At 44.1% G+C, this 17733-nt stretch overlaps 1 protein-coding gene across 2 annotated transcripts; it reads right to left on the bottom strand.

The window, feature by feature from the left end:
- Positions 1 to 375: 375 nt before the first annotated feature.
- Positions 376 to 17288, bottom strand: LOC121602792 (alpha-tubulin N-acetyltransferase). Of its 2 annotated transcripts, XM_041931558.1 has the most exons (8): positions 16732 to 17288; positions 7846 to 8262; positions 5988 to 6137; positions 5648 to 5892; positions 5018 to 5132; positions 4520 to 4676; positions 1111 to 1154; positions 376 to 872 (listed from the first exon to the last, which is right to left on the bottom strand). In XM_041931558.1, the coding sequence occupies exons 2-8, from the start codon at positions 7950 to 7952 to the stop codon at positions 860 to 862; spliced, it is 831 nt and encodes a 276-aa protein (XP_041787492.1). In that variant the 5' UTR covers positions 7953 to 8262; positions 16732 to 17288; the 3' UTR covers positions 376 to 859. The 2 variants fall into 2 exon arrangements, with proteins under 2 accessions (XP_041787492.1, XP_041787493.1); XM_041931559.1 differs by lacking the exon at positions 4520 to 4676.
- Positions 17289 to 17733: the final 445 nt, after the last annotated feature.

Below are 17733 nucleotides of genomic sequence, written 5' to 3'. Positions count from 1 at the left end.
GTGTCCATTAGCAGCATTAGCGTTAGCGTTAGCGGTGCTAGAAAACGGGGAGGTGGGAAAAGGAAACATTTGCCACAGGAAAGAAAAGGACAGAGAGAAGGAAGAGAGAGAGAGAGAGAGGAGAGAGAGAAAGCGAAAAAAAACCAATTCCAGTCATAGTGCGCTACCAAACCACGCTACCCAGCTACAAAGTCACTACTTTTGCACTACTCTAAGCGGAAAAGGAAGAGCTGCCTGCGGTTGATGAGCAACACACTTCAAATGGTGATACAAAACACATCCTTAAACGAGCAAAAACGAAACTTTAATTAAACAAACGACATACAAAAACACACACAATAGGAAGGGAAGAGAAAAGAAAACAGACACTTTGCGTAACAAGCGAACAATGTGCGATTTTATTCTGTGTTGCTCTGCCGTGGGGTGCTGTTGGCCACAGCTCGGCACAACAATTTTTACGCGTACACAAACACAACACTTGAACGGAACCGAACCCTGCCTGAACAGGAATTGCACTTGGGAGTTTAATAAATTACTTTCAACGATTTTATAAACTTTCTGCAAAGCAGATCCGAAGACGACGAACGAATACAGTGAGCTTAATATTAGGGGCAAAGGGCCGTACAACTTAAAGTAAATCCTGCTTCGACCGGGGAAGATTTAATTTAGACACGGTACATTAATTGCTACTGGTGCTTAACACGATATTAGAGTACGCAGGTATCGCAGTGTGGCTAGATTTCGCAAAGACCTAGACGAATTTTAAATACACGAACCATCATCGGGGTGGGTAGGGGCAAACCAAAGACATACATTACAAGCCAATCAGTGACCTCCGGCCTTTGGGTGAGTGTTTTTTTTAGGTAAAATTGCTGGAAAGAAATAAAAAGTAAATAAAAAAAACATGTATAAAACAAACAAAACCAAACAAATGGGGTAAATAATGAACAGAGAAGGGAAACAACTGTTTGAAACGAAAGACAAAAGCGTGCATGTAAGCTGATGATCTTATGTTTGCTAAATAAGCTACCGTAAATGGTGTGTTTTTTAGGTAGCAGGGGGTAAACTGTTGCTCGTTTGTTGTAAAGTTGCCCAAAAATTGAATATTACCTGTTCGGTTCCGTTGAAACTGTTGTGGGGCTGTTGTGAATTATCTGAAAAAAAGAGGATATTAATTATAATTTATTGCGAATATAAATAGAAAAATGTTAAATTTATTGTATTCAGAACACAAAAAAAAAAATTTTTTCAATTGGGGAAACTTTGCAGTGCTAAATTAAGACGAAATGTTGATGCAAATTGCATACCTTGGGGCGGATTTAAATGCTGTATCCAGTATGCGTGACAAACCGCCTAAAATGCTGCAATCTGCATGGCACTATAATTGCGTTACGACATTTTGCACCTCTTGTTTGGTTTAGTTTTGATAAAAAAGCAGTTAGCAACAAGCATAAACCGAAAAAAATGAGAAGCTGTTAGAAGCCTTCTCCACCTGCGGCTAATTAATTCATAACGAATATTCAAACGTTCCGAAATTGACAATGAAAATGCAGCTAACACGGCGGCGGGCACAAGGCATAGTAGAACACACCGTTCGCGTGACCTCATTACCAATGTTCCCGCTGAAAGTGAGAATCGTGTGTCTCGTGGTCCACATTTGTGACATGCTGTTTAAAGTTAAATGGCTTTAAAAACACAAGCTGCACACCATCGCACTGCACTGCTGCTCCTCCCTGGTTGCGTGTGGGGAAAAAACTAGGTTCCTTCAGAAACAACCATCAAGCGTCCAGTTTGGCGTTTGCGTGCAAGCGTTCGCAGTGTATTTTAAACCGAGCCAAGCAATGAGGCCAACTACTTTAAAATGATCATTTGCGTGAAAAACTGACCAACGGCGGATAGATTGCATGATTGTGGGTAGTTGTACGGGAGAGCTCCAGCCAAGGGTGCAGCAGTTTCTTCAAAATTGGACCACAACAAACGATCAAGAAAATGTGCAACCGCGCAATCAAGGACATAACTGGTTGCCATCGCAAATCAAAGAAATGTTTCCTGACCTGAAGCAATTCCGCGCAAAAGGCCAGGGATCAGGAGGATAGCCTGCCCTGCTCACAAAAAACTGAGCAATCAATCGGGCAAATCAAGAACCTTCGCATAACGTACGAGGAGTTCCCATTAACGATCCAAGCAAAAAGTGGTAATTTTCTTTTCCTTTGAACCATCACACTTTGCACAAGTAAATTGCAAGCAGTGTGTGTGTGTGTCTGTGTATGTGCCATGTTTGCTTGCTTTGCATGTATCCGATCTGATCCTATCGCAAAGTCGATGCAGTCTTGCGGCCACAGTTCACACCTAAGTTAGCACGAGCAGTTCCGCAAACCGTGCGCCCGCCGCACGATAACGAGTACTTTAAAGCGAACGCGTCCTTGGAAGGTTGTTTTGGAAAGGAAAGCAAAGGGAAAAAAGGAGCGCAAAGATTTATTACCACCAACATGCCATTGGTACGCTGACGCTGGGCAGTAGTTAGACTATCGGATGCATGCGAAACACTGCCGGCCGGGGATTAGTGGGCGTTTAATTGAAATGCAACTAGGCGGACGTCCTGCCGGAAGAGGCCGGAGGCATGTGTAATCGATTGCCGTGACAGCAGCAGGCGTGGTTGGTGTTGGTGTTTGCATAAACGATGAAGCAATCAGATCATTACAAAGTGATGATTTATCAGTATTGATATGCAATTTTACAACACAGTGATGCCTTTGTAAGGCAAACCTTCAAGGGAGAAACATGAGGAAACTACCTAAACGGGTAGATAACGACCCAAGTGACATTTGCTCGATAATGTTTTTCCATATCTGCTCGATTAGTATTCGATACGCCTGAAATTGTGGATTTGTGTGTGATCAAGTGTGTTGAAAGCGCTAAGATTTGGCGTGTTCGTAAATTAGACTCTCTTCTATCGATGGACTATGCCGTCGAGCTCATTTAAATTCGTAGCTTTGATTTTTCATGAAAAACAAAATCGAATTTTGTGTGACGTTGTTTTATAAAAAATTCGATACTATTGAAGTATAAAATGGCAACATGACCCACAATAACGATAGGAAACATAATTTCCGATCGAATTTGGAAGAAAGCAAAAAAAAAGTCGCATAACAGTTGATTTTACAGGATTTTTTTCTAAATTTCCTGAAACTGGTGCAGTTTCAAGGAAGTTTAAGGCTCCAGTTTAAGGGAATTCAAATTCCCGGTTATACGTGCTCGAAAATGTCAATTGGGGAGTATCTAAGAGACCAACAATTAAGATCTGACATTCTTTGAACGTAGAATAACATGATTTTGTTAATTTTTATACCAGATCTTGAAGATATTGCAGATATAGCAGTAAACTACACATCATAACATAGAACTGCAGACTTGCATTTAAAGAAATGTAGATCTGCCAGACAACGATCTTGATAAAAGATCTTAGAGCAATTGGTATAAGATATCTTCTCAGCACTGCTAAGGTTTGTTTGGTGTTCATGCAAACTTTAGGGACTTTAAGTAAGCTCAATAACCAATCCATACCAACTGAAACAATTCGAATTGTACGATACTTACTTTTGTTGCGAGGTCCAAGTTTGCAGTAACACCAAAATAGGACCTCGTAATGTTAATTTCTCAAGAATTTCCCTCAAATTCCTTAGTTACTTGGAAGCAAACCAAACAAAGAACTGGGACTAGAGCCCCAGCACCTGAACTAAACAAAACTGTGCACACTCGGAAATTGTCCATAAACTATTTGCCTAAATTGTTCTTCATCACTTTCACGACAGTTCCATAAGGTGCTTTGCTGGCCGGCGAAGAAACAATACAGAATTTCTAGCCCCACATACCACACAGTTTGTTGGCGTGATTGCAAACAGTTACATTAAACATGCAACAATTTCACCCCAAACGCTATGACAGTAATTTCCAACTATGAGGGAGAAAGATATTGTTCCATTCCTTCCAAGAATTTCACCCTGCTTTAAAGCAAAAGTAAAGAAATAAAACTAAAACTTCAGAGTTTCACGTTGATTCGAAAGGCACGCAACATATAAGCAGCCGGAATGTTACATTCCTTTGTCGTTTTTCTCCCCCTGACAGGTGATAAAATCTAATTTCTTGCATTTTTAATGTCCCGATTCATGTCACTCATACACACACACACACACACACACACACACACACACACACACACACACACACACACACACACACACACACACACACACACACACACACACACACACACACACACACACACACACACACACACACACAACACACACACACACACACACACACACACACAGAAAAGCTGCTTGAAATAGAAATAATTAGCACAAGCGAAGCATCACAAAGGGGTTAAAAATGCAAATTTTCCGGAACGTGTACACGCGACAGATTACATCCTTACAAAAACGGGAAACTGTGTCCCGTTCGCCGTGTTTTCCTCGGGAAAGCTCATTTTACCAACCGCGCTGGAAAAGTGATTTACCTGTGCCATGCTGCAGGTTGGCCGCTTGGCCGCATACCGACCGACCGGCGGTTGGGCAATGATCGGCATCGGCGCGACGTTCGTTCGGGTCTGCGAGGTGGAACGACGCCTCTCCTCCGTCGTGGTAAACGTTGGCCCGAACAGGTTCGTGTTAGGACTGTGACAGCCGGTGGTGCATTTTGGCAGATGTTTGTGTGTGTGTGTGTGTGTGTGTGTGTGTGTGTGTGTGTGTGTTGAGGATGTGTTTGTAAGGATAAGAAAGGATTGGGTTACAGGAGGTTACAGAAGTGTCAAGAGAAAAAGATGAATATTGAGAAGTGGATTAGCATTAGTATTGCAAACAGGTTTTGCTAGTCGGATGTTAAAGGTAGTGCCCGCTACCACACCCATTGCGCCCGTCCGTTTAGTGTCTAACTCTTCTCATGAAGCCTATGAGTTATCCATCAGGATTTGTTAGACGGTGGTTTAGGCAGAGTGCTTCAGCTCTTCAAAACTTACCTAGCAGTGATGTGCATGCGACGACCATCGATGTCGGTCGAGTTTTGGGCCTTGCTGGCAAAGAAACCTTCATACACGACAAAGTTGTTCATCTGTGGAATCTTCTTGGACAGTCCTGTGTGGGAATAGAGCAGAGTAGTAGTCGTTCAGTAAAAGAAGCATGCTATGATCATAAAAATCTGAATGTCTATATGAATTCTTGAAGTTTTCTTTGAATTTCTGAGACTTGTTTCCTTGTAAATGTATGGCTAATGGATAGTTATAAATTCTGGATATTTTTAAACGATATATTCCTTTCTACATCTTTTTACTCTATCCCTAACCCTCACGTAAGGACGTGAGCTATCACCGCAAGCACTTATTCCATTCCAATCGCACGCTGCACGCTCCTTTCGCGTGCCGCCGGTAGCGCAGTGCAGCGAAATCGCGTGATTTAAACACCATCCATCAGTGGTGGTGTGCTCCTCCAAAGCCTGCCTATAGCACAACCTACAACACCACTCCACTCCCTCAGTTATCGGAGAAGCGTGCGGAACCAAAGGACCATCGCGGTGGCCACTTCGCCCGCGAACAAATCACGCACGTCGACCTTATCCGTGGCGTCGGTTACACCCTACAGCGCGCCCTTACCGTAATGCTTCTGCAGGAAACCGAGCAACTTCTCGGACGGCCGATCGATCGCCAGCTCGTCCGGCTGTATGTTTTCCTCCCGCAGCATATGCTCGAACAGTTCGCGCCCAAGACCGCCGCGCTGGCGGGACTCGTGCACGTAAAAGTCGAGCACACACGGTGCCGTCACGTTGACCGTCTCGCCGGACGGATCAAACACGTACAGCGATTTGCGGCCCACCTTCAGTATGCCGACGACGAAACCACTAAAAGAAGAAAAAAAGGATCATGAAGTGAAATGGTTTATAGGTAATTCTTTGGGAAAGGGAAAATGATTGAAAGCTATCCGGGAGCAACTTACTTTCTGTCGTTCGATTCAAACATCAGATAGATGTGATGGTCCGAGTTGCGCAGCTTTTGGGCGGTCGTTACCGGAACGGAAAGGCCCTGTGCCTGTGCCGACATCGAGCCGATCGTGTTAATGATCTCCGAAATCTGTGCCGTGGCATCGCTGCAAAAAAAAAACAAAAAAACACATAAAAAGAGAATGTAAAGGGCAAAAAGGGAATTATTTTGTCTATAAATCAGCAACAAAAAGAGCACAGTTTGCATAGCATAATTACACACCAGCGGACGGAAGAGAGTGTTAATCGAATTTTGATCGCCTTTCGCTTGTTTTGGACAGGATCGTGGGCAAGGGAAAAACTAACAACACCTTTCCTTCCGGCCATAAATCATTTGCCACCTTGCACCGACACACCCGGCACAGTTTTCAATCGAAACAACAACGAAAAATACTGATCGTGATCTAATACATGATGGACTGCTGCTGCTGCTGCTGCTGCTGCTGCTTGTGTCGGAAACACCCGTCGCATGCTAATGCTCATCAACACTACCAAACAGTACCGCGGGGTGCCCGAGGTGTTGAGCTTCCGCACGAACAAAACAAGGTGTTGACGTGATGCTACACAGAGCCAACAAAATCCAAAAAAAAAAGCAAGGAAACCCCTTCCCAGACACACCTAGATGCTCCACCCGGGTATGATTAATGGGTTCGCTAATTTTGGAAGTGGGCAAAAATGGTCACAAACACGTGTTTAAACTCTGTGCACAGGGCAGCGTTGTGCGAAAGGAGTTGTGCTCTGAGTAATGGTGCCTTGTTTTGGACTCGGGACGATGGTTGTTTCATGTGTGTTTTTGGGGGACCAAACAAGATTTAATGTGCAATAATTATGGCAATAAAAATGATAATCACTAGGACATTTTGGGGGTAGTTGAGGCTAGCGAGAATAGGATTGAGAGTGTACCTAAGAAAATGAGAAACTTAAAATGACCCGAATACTGATTTGGGCTTTATTTGATTCAATTTAATGGCAGTTTTTGGTTGGTAGTGGTTCAAGCTGAATATTTTTAAGTGGCTATCTTCATTTATGTGGTTATTTATTGCTTTCCACCATTATAATTTGCACATTTTGCCACAAGGGGCGCCCCCAAGAGTTTGTCCTTTAAAAAATGGAAGATCTCCTTCAAAATTGAGATCAAATTGAGATCAGTTAACTACGCAAACGTATTTTTAATATTTTTATATTTTTTTGGATACTAAACTGGCTTCAGCTGGTCTTGATCGGGAATCTCACTGTAGCATAACATGATTTCTATAAGCCATCTAAACTGTCTTAAGCCCAACACCAAATGCTATTAAAAATAACTTCACTTTTGCAATTTTCCTGGGCCTGGGTTTAGCCAAAAGAATAGAAACACAGGAACATAAAAACACACACAAAAACTGAGAAAAAAAGAGCAAACGATCGTAACAATACAGCAATAAATTTTACCACATTTTTGTCACGCGAAAACAGCGGAACAGAAAGCGGACAAATTTCGCTAATAGCTTATAATTTTTGCCATTATTCTCACACGAAAGGTGGACACAGCAAAAGCAAGGGAAACACAGCAGCTATCGACACAATTGTCAACAGCAAAGAAGGAAGTGGAATAAAATTGTGTAATAAAATTGAATGGGCTTAACTTTCCGTTCCGAGAATATAAAAGACTAATGACTTGCTGCCCACGACGCGGGGCGCTAAATTTGGTAGTAAGCATTGAAACTAATTTTTGCCGATTTCGTTGTTTGTGACGTGAAACTAAACCGTGAGAAAGGCAATCACCGCAAAAAAATGTAATAAAAAATTGGGATATTTCAAAAAATGACTACTTACAGTGCAACGCGGCGGGACTGTGCAACGAAGCCGGTCGGCAGCAGCGAGTTATTTATCCGAACAATCCGTGCCCGGAACAGGGGATGCATGTTGAAGCGGAACTCCATGATTTTGGAATGGTTTTTTTGTTTTGTTTTGTTACACAATTAGTCACCGATTTCGTTACAATATCACTTCACGCTAACTACACAACACACTGCCAACAATCGAACACCGTCGCGGCTCACTAGAGGCCAGTCAGACCAGTAGAGCTTTGCAGTAGTAATAAATAGGTAAATATTAATATCACAAATGATTGCACTCCGTTCGTTTGCGATGTCGTTGAGCGCCTGTAGCTTCCCGGGCGAACCTCCGTCCTAATACTTCGTGCTGGGAGGAGAATAAATTCTTTCCCCACTTAACGACGACAAATTGAAACTGAAATGCAAAGAAAAGGAAAAGAAAAAAAACACATCGGGAAATGAGAAAATCAACTCTTCTCTCTACTACAACCACATCAGCTCTGTGCTCTGTGCAGGGTAAGGCAAAGGCAAATGGAAATGAAAATGGAGCAGAAAAAAAAACACACCATAAATGTTATTAAAGCTTAGAAAAATGAGTTTTCCTTTCCACTTTCTTCCCCTTGCTCCGGTGCCACAGCCCTTCTTTGCCGTTTGTCCAGCAACAAAACCCCCCCACAACCTTGGCTACGTTACATTTCGCTGACTTTACGACAGGTAGGCACCACCGGCATCGGACCCACCACGGGAGCGTGTGTTTGTGGCTTTCGGTCCGTTGGCTTTTCATCATTTGCGGAAGAAAGAGAGCCACAACATCGCACACCCGTCCATTGACCCGGTTTTCCCATGCCCACCACACACATAACGCGTCGTCCACCTTTCCCAGCAAAGGGTGACATTCATGAATATTTAAGCCATCAATTCAAACGTGATACGAGTGATATTATGAGTGAAGGGAAGGCAGTGAGAGCTTTTTTTTTGCTTTCTTTTTCGGAACGCTCTCCAGAGTTTGGTTAATCCAGCTTGGTCCGGTGGATCAACGGGGGGAATGTATTACAAAATCACCCCACTAATAAGGCCAGCACAATGGATCAATCACAAATCCAAATCCCAAAAAAACAAGCATAATTTTCCCGAATAATTGTGTTGACTCGATCGCATTAAAGCTCTATTTGAAGTTGGCTAATGACAGGATCGATTAAGCATTCATCCATTTCTTCCACCACTCTTCACTTTTATCTGATAAACTCATCCATCGTGCTGTTCGTGAGACTCCATTTCTTTTCCCTCATTCTGCTTTAAAATTCAATGCATTTTTCAATTACACACCATTCGATTCGAGCTTGCGTTCGCGCGGTGGAACATTGAAAACGGCGCAAAGTAAAAGGGAAAGTTTGTTATAGCGTAGCACCTGCGGTCATCGATGCCTGTAGCCGGCCGTAGCCGACATGATGCAATAATTTCCACACGAACGAGCACGAAATGCACAAATCGGGAAAACGCGAACTTGAACTCGTTCGATGGCCGAGGGACATCGAGGGATCACCGCAAAAAAGGTAGGGGCAAGTAGAGAAAGGAAATTAATTCAACTTTCATCTGGTCCGGGGTGGTATAGTAGAAATTGTGTTTCTCTAAAATGAGAACTAAAATTGCATTAAACATTTGGTGGAAATCAATGAAATAAACGATACTCCAAGAGGGCTTAAATGCTAGAAAATACAAATTCATATTTCTTATAGGAAACCAACCGAACAAACAACCAAATCAAGTTGAAGGAGGAATCTAGAAGCCCCGTCTTAGCAGTCGAGCACTCCCCAACGAGTCAAGTTGAAGGAGTCATGCTATATTTCCCCTATCGTTGCTTTTTTCCTCAACACCTTACCTTTAGGGGTGGGTGACCTGAAGTGAAATCCTTTTCTTACCCTGTGCGAAGGACATTTTTACTACTTTCATTAATCGATCCTACGATGATGTTTTTTTGTTTATTTGGCACCCACACCAATAAAGGTTCTTTGCAGTAGCTCCCCCGGCACTGCGATCGATAGACTTGCTGGCGGATTTTTTGAAGGAATACACGTAACGTGCGGTAAGAAACGTTACTTCACAACCTCCCCACGATGAGCACGGATCGATGGTGATGGATATGTTAATTAGTTTCGCACCGCAGCTGGAAATAAAATCACGTCCAAATAAGTCGCCGACTTGCCGACTACCAAGCAAATGATGACATAAATGCGCTGGGGTCTGTTGGTAAGGGGGGAACTGTTTTGTTGCGCTACTTGCTTGCGTGGATGAATAAACCTACTGCATCATTGTGGCATTTGGAGCTGAGTTGTCTAGAACTGAGTTGTTTGGTTGGCTAGAACTAGCAACTCGTCAGAATTCGTGCTGCTAGTCTAGTTCCGGATTGCGTCAGGAACAAGAAAAAAAGGAGGTCACAATTCGGGCACAGAACAGAAGTTCAACACTTGAAGCTTCCACAGAGGGGGGGAGGTCACACCATTTCGAGTCGAACTTCAACCCAATCCCAATTTCCAAATAAAATCAATCCAGAACAATTGAGGTTGCTGTCTGCATGGAGTGTGATGTGTAGCATAGAAAAGTCATGATACCATTTCCAACCAATAGCTATCAGAGGATCTATTTTTCCGGAAGCCATTGCCTATTGATTGACACTCAACGGTCCCCGGTTGTGTAGCGTTTGCCATTCAGATCCGCCCCGATCAAATCTGATCTATCGACTGCTACTACTTGTCTTTGGCCAGCGATCCGTAACGTCTTGTGCGTTCGGGCATGACCGGCATGGAAACCAACCTGTCGTCTTGTGTGTTTACGCTTGTCGTTTCCGACTGCAGCACCTGACCTGAACGCTACCTTGTAAGGCTGGCGCGTGTTCCAGCTGGCTGCACAGCTTCCGGATTTGATGCCGATGCCGAAACGGCGGTTTATTAGACGATGCATTAAGTGCACTGTGAATAGCACTTGATCGAGAAGGCGAAAGACGATGAAGACATGCCACGACGAGTACTTGAGGATGTTGTTACAGCGCCTAAGGTTGCGCTACATGTTGGTTCATTCCACTTCAGTGGTCGATAGTATCTAAAGCACAACCCGCAGAGGAGAAGACATTTTCCACTTGACCAACATTCAGCACACTCCCAGCTCCTACTTCAGACATATCTCAAGAAGCATTCAGCAATCTGCATACGTGTCTGATTGGTTGGTTGTAGCATTCAGTGAGAACTTCTTCTTACGGAGCCTACATCTTCTTCACTGCTACGAGTTGAATGACACACTGTTAGCAATTAATCTCTTTTCACGGTAATAAATAAACAATAGGAGAAAAGGTTCGCTTGATGATGCCTTGCAAATCACAATCAAATCATCCAAAGATAAGGTCGGTGAAAAGTGAAAGCGTGTGTAGTAAATTTTCCTTTTACAACCTTTCCTACCTTCCGTACCACTGTCTGTGTTGTGTGTGTGTTCATTAATCGTAAACCGATCTGGCGTTGGAGCATATCAGTGGAATGAAAGAAGAAGCTACACAGCTGGCGGTAGTTGTGTTTACCTTTCTGTTGTTGTTATTTTCCACCCTCCCAAGATCTTAATTACATTCGACTGTGCGGTCTATTATAATCTTTACCGTACTCAATACCGGTGGGGCGAAGGCACAGTTTCTCCGCTGCCGCTACTACTATTGCACGCCACGCGTTCCCAACTCATCCCCCGCAACGGTAAAAAGGCACGGCAGTCGGAAAAGCCTATTTTTCTCTGCCCTAGTCCAGGGGAAAAAGCTGATACGCGGGCAATGGGAGAACGGTTGTTCAAGAAACTGCATATGAAGTTTTTTTTTGTTATTTTTATACCACTCTCATTGGTGATGCACCAAGGGCATTGGAAGGAGAGGCTCGATAAATATAACGCGCTCGCGCACTTCCCCAACGACCACGGCACAGAGCACGGCATGATAGCGGTGGCATGGAATTTCAGACGAGATAACGGACGGTGGTGCCGGTTGGTTGTTTGCCTGTTTATTTTGGTTGTTTTTTTTCGCATTGCTACGTCTGTCACCTTTCCGCACAAAGTTTGCAGCAGTTGACGTGGAGCCTAGAAAACCAAACCATACGGATGGGGAATGGGGACAATATTCGCAAAACGCAATCCGCCACATTAACACACTCCCAAATCAACAATCTAGCGATTCGTCTGGCGTGGAAAGAGAAAGATTTATAGCTATTGGGAGCCACCCCAATATTGCATGACTTCTCGCGTGTGTCGCAGACGTAATGACGACGACTCGGTCCGGCACGTTCCTTACGGTTGGATAATTCCCGTCCAACCGTCTGAAGGTACGTGAGTCACCGCACACAAAGTAAGGGGCAACGGAGCCAACAGTCGTTCATATTTATTTGATCCAACAAACCCAACAAGACCCACTCCGGTTGTATGAGTCACGAGGATTCGTTCCCTGGTCGTTGCCTGGTCGCCCCGCGGCTTGGTGATTGAAACCCGATACCCCCGGGGCGTGAAAGACCGCAAAAGGGACCATGTTCCCCCGGTACGAAATAACAACAACCCCAGATCATTCCGACGGCAACCGGGCGCTATTGGGCGTCCCTTCTGTGAAACCCTTGCGCACTAACACACACCAACAACCACACCAAACATTTCGTTAGAGACAACACTACCGAGCGCAAAAAAGGGGAGCACAACATTCAAACACATAAAAATTCCAACTTCGAAACGTTGTTTTCCCTCTATCCCTCAGGGTGGGACACCGAAATGTAGGACGACTTTTGAGGGAACCGATTTTTCCACCAACTTAAAAAACGTCTTGAGCGACTTTTCCAGCGCCTCCTGCCTGGTTGTTGGTTGTTGTGGCAACAACACCAGCGAAAGCAGTACGGCGTGCCGCATCACTAACACCCACTGGTTCAACACTCCAACACATTAGCGTGCTTGCGTACACACACACACACACACACACACACACACACACAGACACACACACACACACACACACACACACACACACACACACACACACACACACACACACACACACACACACACCGTCACGAGGTAATTGAGTGGTTTTGCGGTGCATTTGCATTTGTCGTTTCATTTTGCTTTTAAAATCCGCTTATCTTCCTGTTCAAACAAAATTACGATAAAGTAACAATCACTTCACTGTTCACAACACACTCTTGCGGTCCATGGCTCACAAGGCTTCACAGAAAAAAAGGCTACAAGCATCTGTAGCACAAAGGTGTAGCACACTAAAATTCCACTATGGCGCTTTCTAATACACGGAGCTCGTGTGCTCGCGACGAAGTACAAACCTTTCCGTCTGGGACGTTCAACACGATTTGAGCGAAAAAACTAGTGCGCGGCATTCAACGCGGTTTGACGTGGTGTATTAAGGGAGCGTGGGGCACAAAGAAGACTCTCTTTTCTTGCCATTTTTTTGAGTGTATTTGCTTACAATTTATTTTTTGTGCGAGATTGATCCAGTTCATAGTTGTTAGTTGTTATGTTGAAAGAAGATTGAAAAATGAAAGGAAATTCTATTAAATTAAATTAAATTAAATAAAATTCTATTAAAATAAACAACACCACAACCGAACGAACAACTTTGCCTTGTGAACCAAAGCAATTATTTATATTTTATAAACATTATTTTGTAGCTGACCCACATAAATTTAATATAAAGAAATATAATTTTTAGTACTACAAAGTGCATCGTTCAACAAATGTATGAGCCATCTAAAAAAGTATCACCCGTTGCCCCACTATCCCATACATCTCGTATGGTTTCTTGAGATTAGAGAGTGAGAGAAAGAGAGCACTCCAACAGTTTGATGGAGCACCCGTGAGATTGTTAGAGCGAAATACATTCCCATCTGCTCCATGCGATTTTTATGGAGCGCTCTTCTGTCTCTTCAAACAATTTTCTAATGCCTACACACATTCTCTCTCTCTCTCTTCTTTCCTTTCCATCTCTCTCTTTCTCCTTCTAATTGTCCATTGTATCGCTTGTGTGTGTTGCTTTGCGGAGAGCGTTAATGATGGTAGTGGTTTCAAAAAACAATCCCCAAACAAGAGGGAATCGCACTCTCCAATACTCCAATCGTACACAAAAAGGGCGAGAGCCACCCTTCTACCCTCTACTCTCCATACCTTTCCCCCCTTTTGTTGCACTTTCCCATCCGCTCACCGGTTGCGGTATGTTTTGTCTGTCGAACGATGTTCACAGCTTCCGCCGACTGATCTAATGTTGGAGCAGGTAACTGTTTTGGACCGTACAATACTCGCCACCACATCTGATGATGCGCTTTCAGCTGATTTTCGTGCTCTTACTCTCTTTCTTTCTCTCCTTCTCGCTCTCGGAAGTCTATTACAGCTTCACTAATACAACTGCAATCGGTCTGAATTAGATGAGGGAGGGAGTTGTGATGTAGAATGGTTAATGTATTGTATGCTGCCCAAAATGTTAAATGAAAGTCTTGAAAGAAATGTTAAATGAAGTCAGAGAAAGAAAGATTTTAAATTGTATAAAAGCAATAAAAAGAATAATCTTTCAAAAATTGGATATTTGGTTAAAAGTGTTTAAGCCAGTAAAAAAAAAGATAAAATGTATTAGAAAGCCAAATGAATGTTTTCGGTATCAGTTCAGGTCCCAAACATTAAAGTAAATCAACTACTCAAAATATGAAAGTAAACCACCCGAACGAATGCAACAAAATCTCGCACCCATTTTTACCGTACTTTTGCCAAATTCATCAACAAAAGAAGTGGGCCGTTGGCTCGTCAGTTCATGGCTTACTACACCGCGCATTGAAGCATAAACCGGTATTCTGGCGCAAACGTTCGCTGATTGAGCTCGAAGGTTGCGCTTACGTCATGGGGTGTTCGCGCTTATGTGGCCAGCAGGAATGAAAGAGCAATAAAAAAATAAGCCCCCAAAACACCACCAGCATCAGTGTGCCCACCACATCCGCTGCAACACGACAATCGCTCGATCCGGCAAACTGGTTGTAAGCGGTAGTATGTGGTCACGATCTTGGTGTATCTTCGCGAGGTAAACCGGAAGGCGGATGCAGGATCTTCTCTGCTCCCCTGCCCGAAAGCTGCTTTAATTGCAAAACAGGCCAAGGCCATCTGGGTCACGGGTACGGGAGGGTAACGCATCTGTTCCCATGAGTTGCGTTTGATTCATCACGACGCATTTGTGGACGTTTTTTTTTTCGTTAAATAGAGACTGAGAAGCAAAAGAAATAGTACTACCAGAAATGGAACTCAAACTGACAAACTGCAGGTCGGTTTGATATCTGTGTGGGTGTTATCGGTGCCTGGAGTCTAGACTTATCGATCGATCGAATTGAACCGCCCAGTGTGAAGGTGGGTTAGACGTCCTAGTCGTCGGCTCTCGTGGGTGTTCGGTTTATGGCGATTCAATTATGACCTTAAAACGTATCGTGCATTTGCAAAAAAATCCAGAAACGTGGCAAAATACTTAATATGGGTAAATTTAAATAACGTAACATTCATCACAGATATCACCTAAAGGATGTGTGTTTAATACGCTGATAATGTGACAGATATACATTACATATTTGGATGCATATGCCGTAATGACTAAAGGAGCTCCAATCCAAAGAAATTCCTTCAATTCATCAATTCAATTCATTTCAAGTCGGTGTTTTTTTTTGCATTTTTATGGCTGTCGAAAACTCTCCAAACATTTCCAGAATGCAGTCAGCGTCTTGCCATCCATACTAGAAACTTCTCCCACACGGACACGTTTCGATCGTTCCGTGATCTTCCCCCCCCCCCCCACAAGGTAAACAAGCTCCGGTGAGCTCTTACCAAGACGCCGATCGTCCCGTGCTTTGAAGGAAAGCAATATATGTAAATAAAATACACAACTGCAAAATAAGCAAATCTCTGGCTCGATCACTCCAAACATGACGCCCTGGCTCGTGACGGAACGCACGAGTCAGCATCATCCCCGCACAAGTCATCCACTGTTTCCGATCTACTGACTTTGCATTAAAAGGTGCTACACCATCCCGGGCCCAGGAATGGAGCTGTGAAGCGATGGTCAACAGCAGGGCGGCGCTGCCAGGCGCTGAAGGGACGGCGACAGTTTCAAGAGCAACCGCATCACCATATTTGGCAGCACACGCAAGGTTTTGCGGAAGAAACCCGCGATAGTGTCTGCGTTGGCGCGCGCGCTAGCCCAACATGGCCATTTACTAGCCGGGTTGGTGGTGGGGGGAGGGGGCCCCCGGTAGAATGGTTCGAGAAACATCCAAACGGGCCTGACTTGCAGTGTAATTAGATGCGGCGTCAGGCATGAAATGGGCAAAACTGCTGGAAGTTATCAAACGACGTCAACACACTCACCCAACCCCGAGCGAGTTGACATTTCTATTCGCATTTGTCAGAGTGAAATTAGTTTCCAGCAGCCACGCACTCGCAGGGCTTGTTTTTTCCTGGCGAGCAGGAAAAATCGATACTCATCGTGAGGACGAGGTCTGGGCGCCTTATACGCCTAAAAGCCGATGAAAAGGTGGCGAGAAGCAGTAGACCGCAGTAGGCGCGTTTGTGGGCCTGCTCCAACCCGTGCACAGCATCCAAGTGGGCTGGGAGGAAAAATCGAACATGGCTGCCGGACTGTGTTTGGAGAGCCCGGGTGGAAGGAATGCTGACTGTCTGGCATTTCTTTCCTTCTTTGTATGCAAAAACCTTTTCCTCTTCGTCATTGAGTGTTTCGTAGAAGAAGGGGAAAAGACTTAAACACATCTTGATTGGTAAAAATATCTACCGCGTGTAAGGGAAAATTTGATGATGAAAGCGGGCATGCTAGGAAAACGGCACTTACCAGATGATTCGCTTGTCTGCGGCAGCTTCCTCACTTGTTCACCCGTGAGTAGTGTGTTGGTGGTTGAAAACAGTTTTTCTAAAATACAAACTTTTCACTAAATTCTTCACGGTAACGCTTCTGCACGATTTGATCAACCCGGTCACTTCGGCACGGCCTACTACTCTTTTACACCACCGCCGATGGATGCAAACGCGCCCAGATGATGCTGCTGCTGGTGATGATGGCGATGACGGTGATGATGATGATGTCACGGAGCACAGACACACGAGAGCGCTGGGAGCGAGTAAGCCCAACGGCAATGGAATGATTTTTCACGCCTTACGCACTGAACGAATTTTCCCTTGTACCACACACTGTGCTGGCTAGCAGAGCACAGCCACACACAAACACACACTCACACACCTACAAACACACACACACACACGCGTGGAGAGAAAAGGGAAGTCACCAGTTACAATTTTCCCAAGAAATGTTTGAGCGGCTTTCTTCGGGGGGAGCGAATTAGCTTTGCGTCCGCACGGTTCACGCTGTTGAGAAAAACTGAAGAGCAGCGTGAGAAAGGCTTAGCGCGAGACCCTACGCGAGGTGAGTCTCTCCGCTGAGAAAACAGTGTGTGATCAACTTTAGGCGACACCAGGCAACAGGCGTGCGTCACATTTGTGGCGCTCTTTCGGTCCGATGTTTGGCTGCTTGAAGTTTTAGTTAGAAAAAAGTACTTCCACATTATCTCTACACTTGTTGGTGTGAACTAACCTTTGCTAAATTGATTGTGCATTGTGATGGGTGACTATTTCTTCCTCAACTTTTCAAGCCATTAAATATTTTTTTTACTTATTTTCTCACTACCAAAAAGATGAAAGGAAGATTTTTTATGAATATTTCATCTTACTCTTAGGTTCAACAACAGTTTAACAACATCTTAGGCTTAGTTTTACTCACAGCAACACAATCTCTTCTATGAATAGAACCACGTCCGGCTTCGTAGCAGTTTGTTAGTCT

This window comes from Anopheles merus, unplaced genomic scaffold (assembly GCF_017562075.2).
Source record: "Anopheles merus strain MAF unplaced genomic scaffold, AmerM5.1 LNR4000626, whole genome shotgun sequence".
Classification (NCBI taxonomy): domain Eukaryota; kingdom Metazoa; phylum Arthropoda; class Insecta; order Diptera; family Culicidae; genus Anopheles; species Anopheles merus.
The sequence above is the reverse complement of the archived record's forward strand: the minus strand, read 5'-3'. Positions and strand labels throughout refer to the sequence as shown.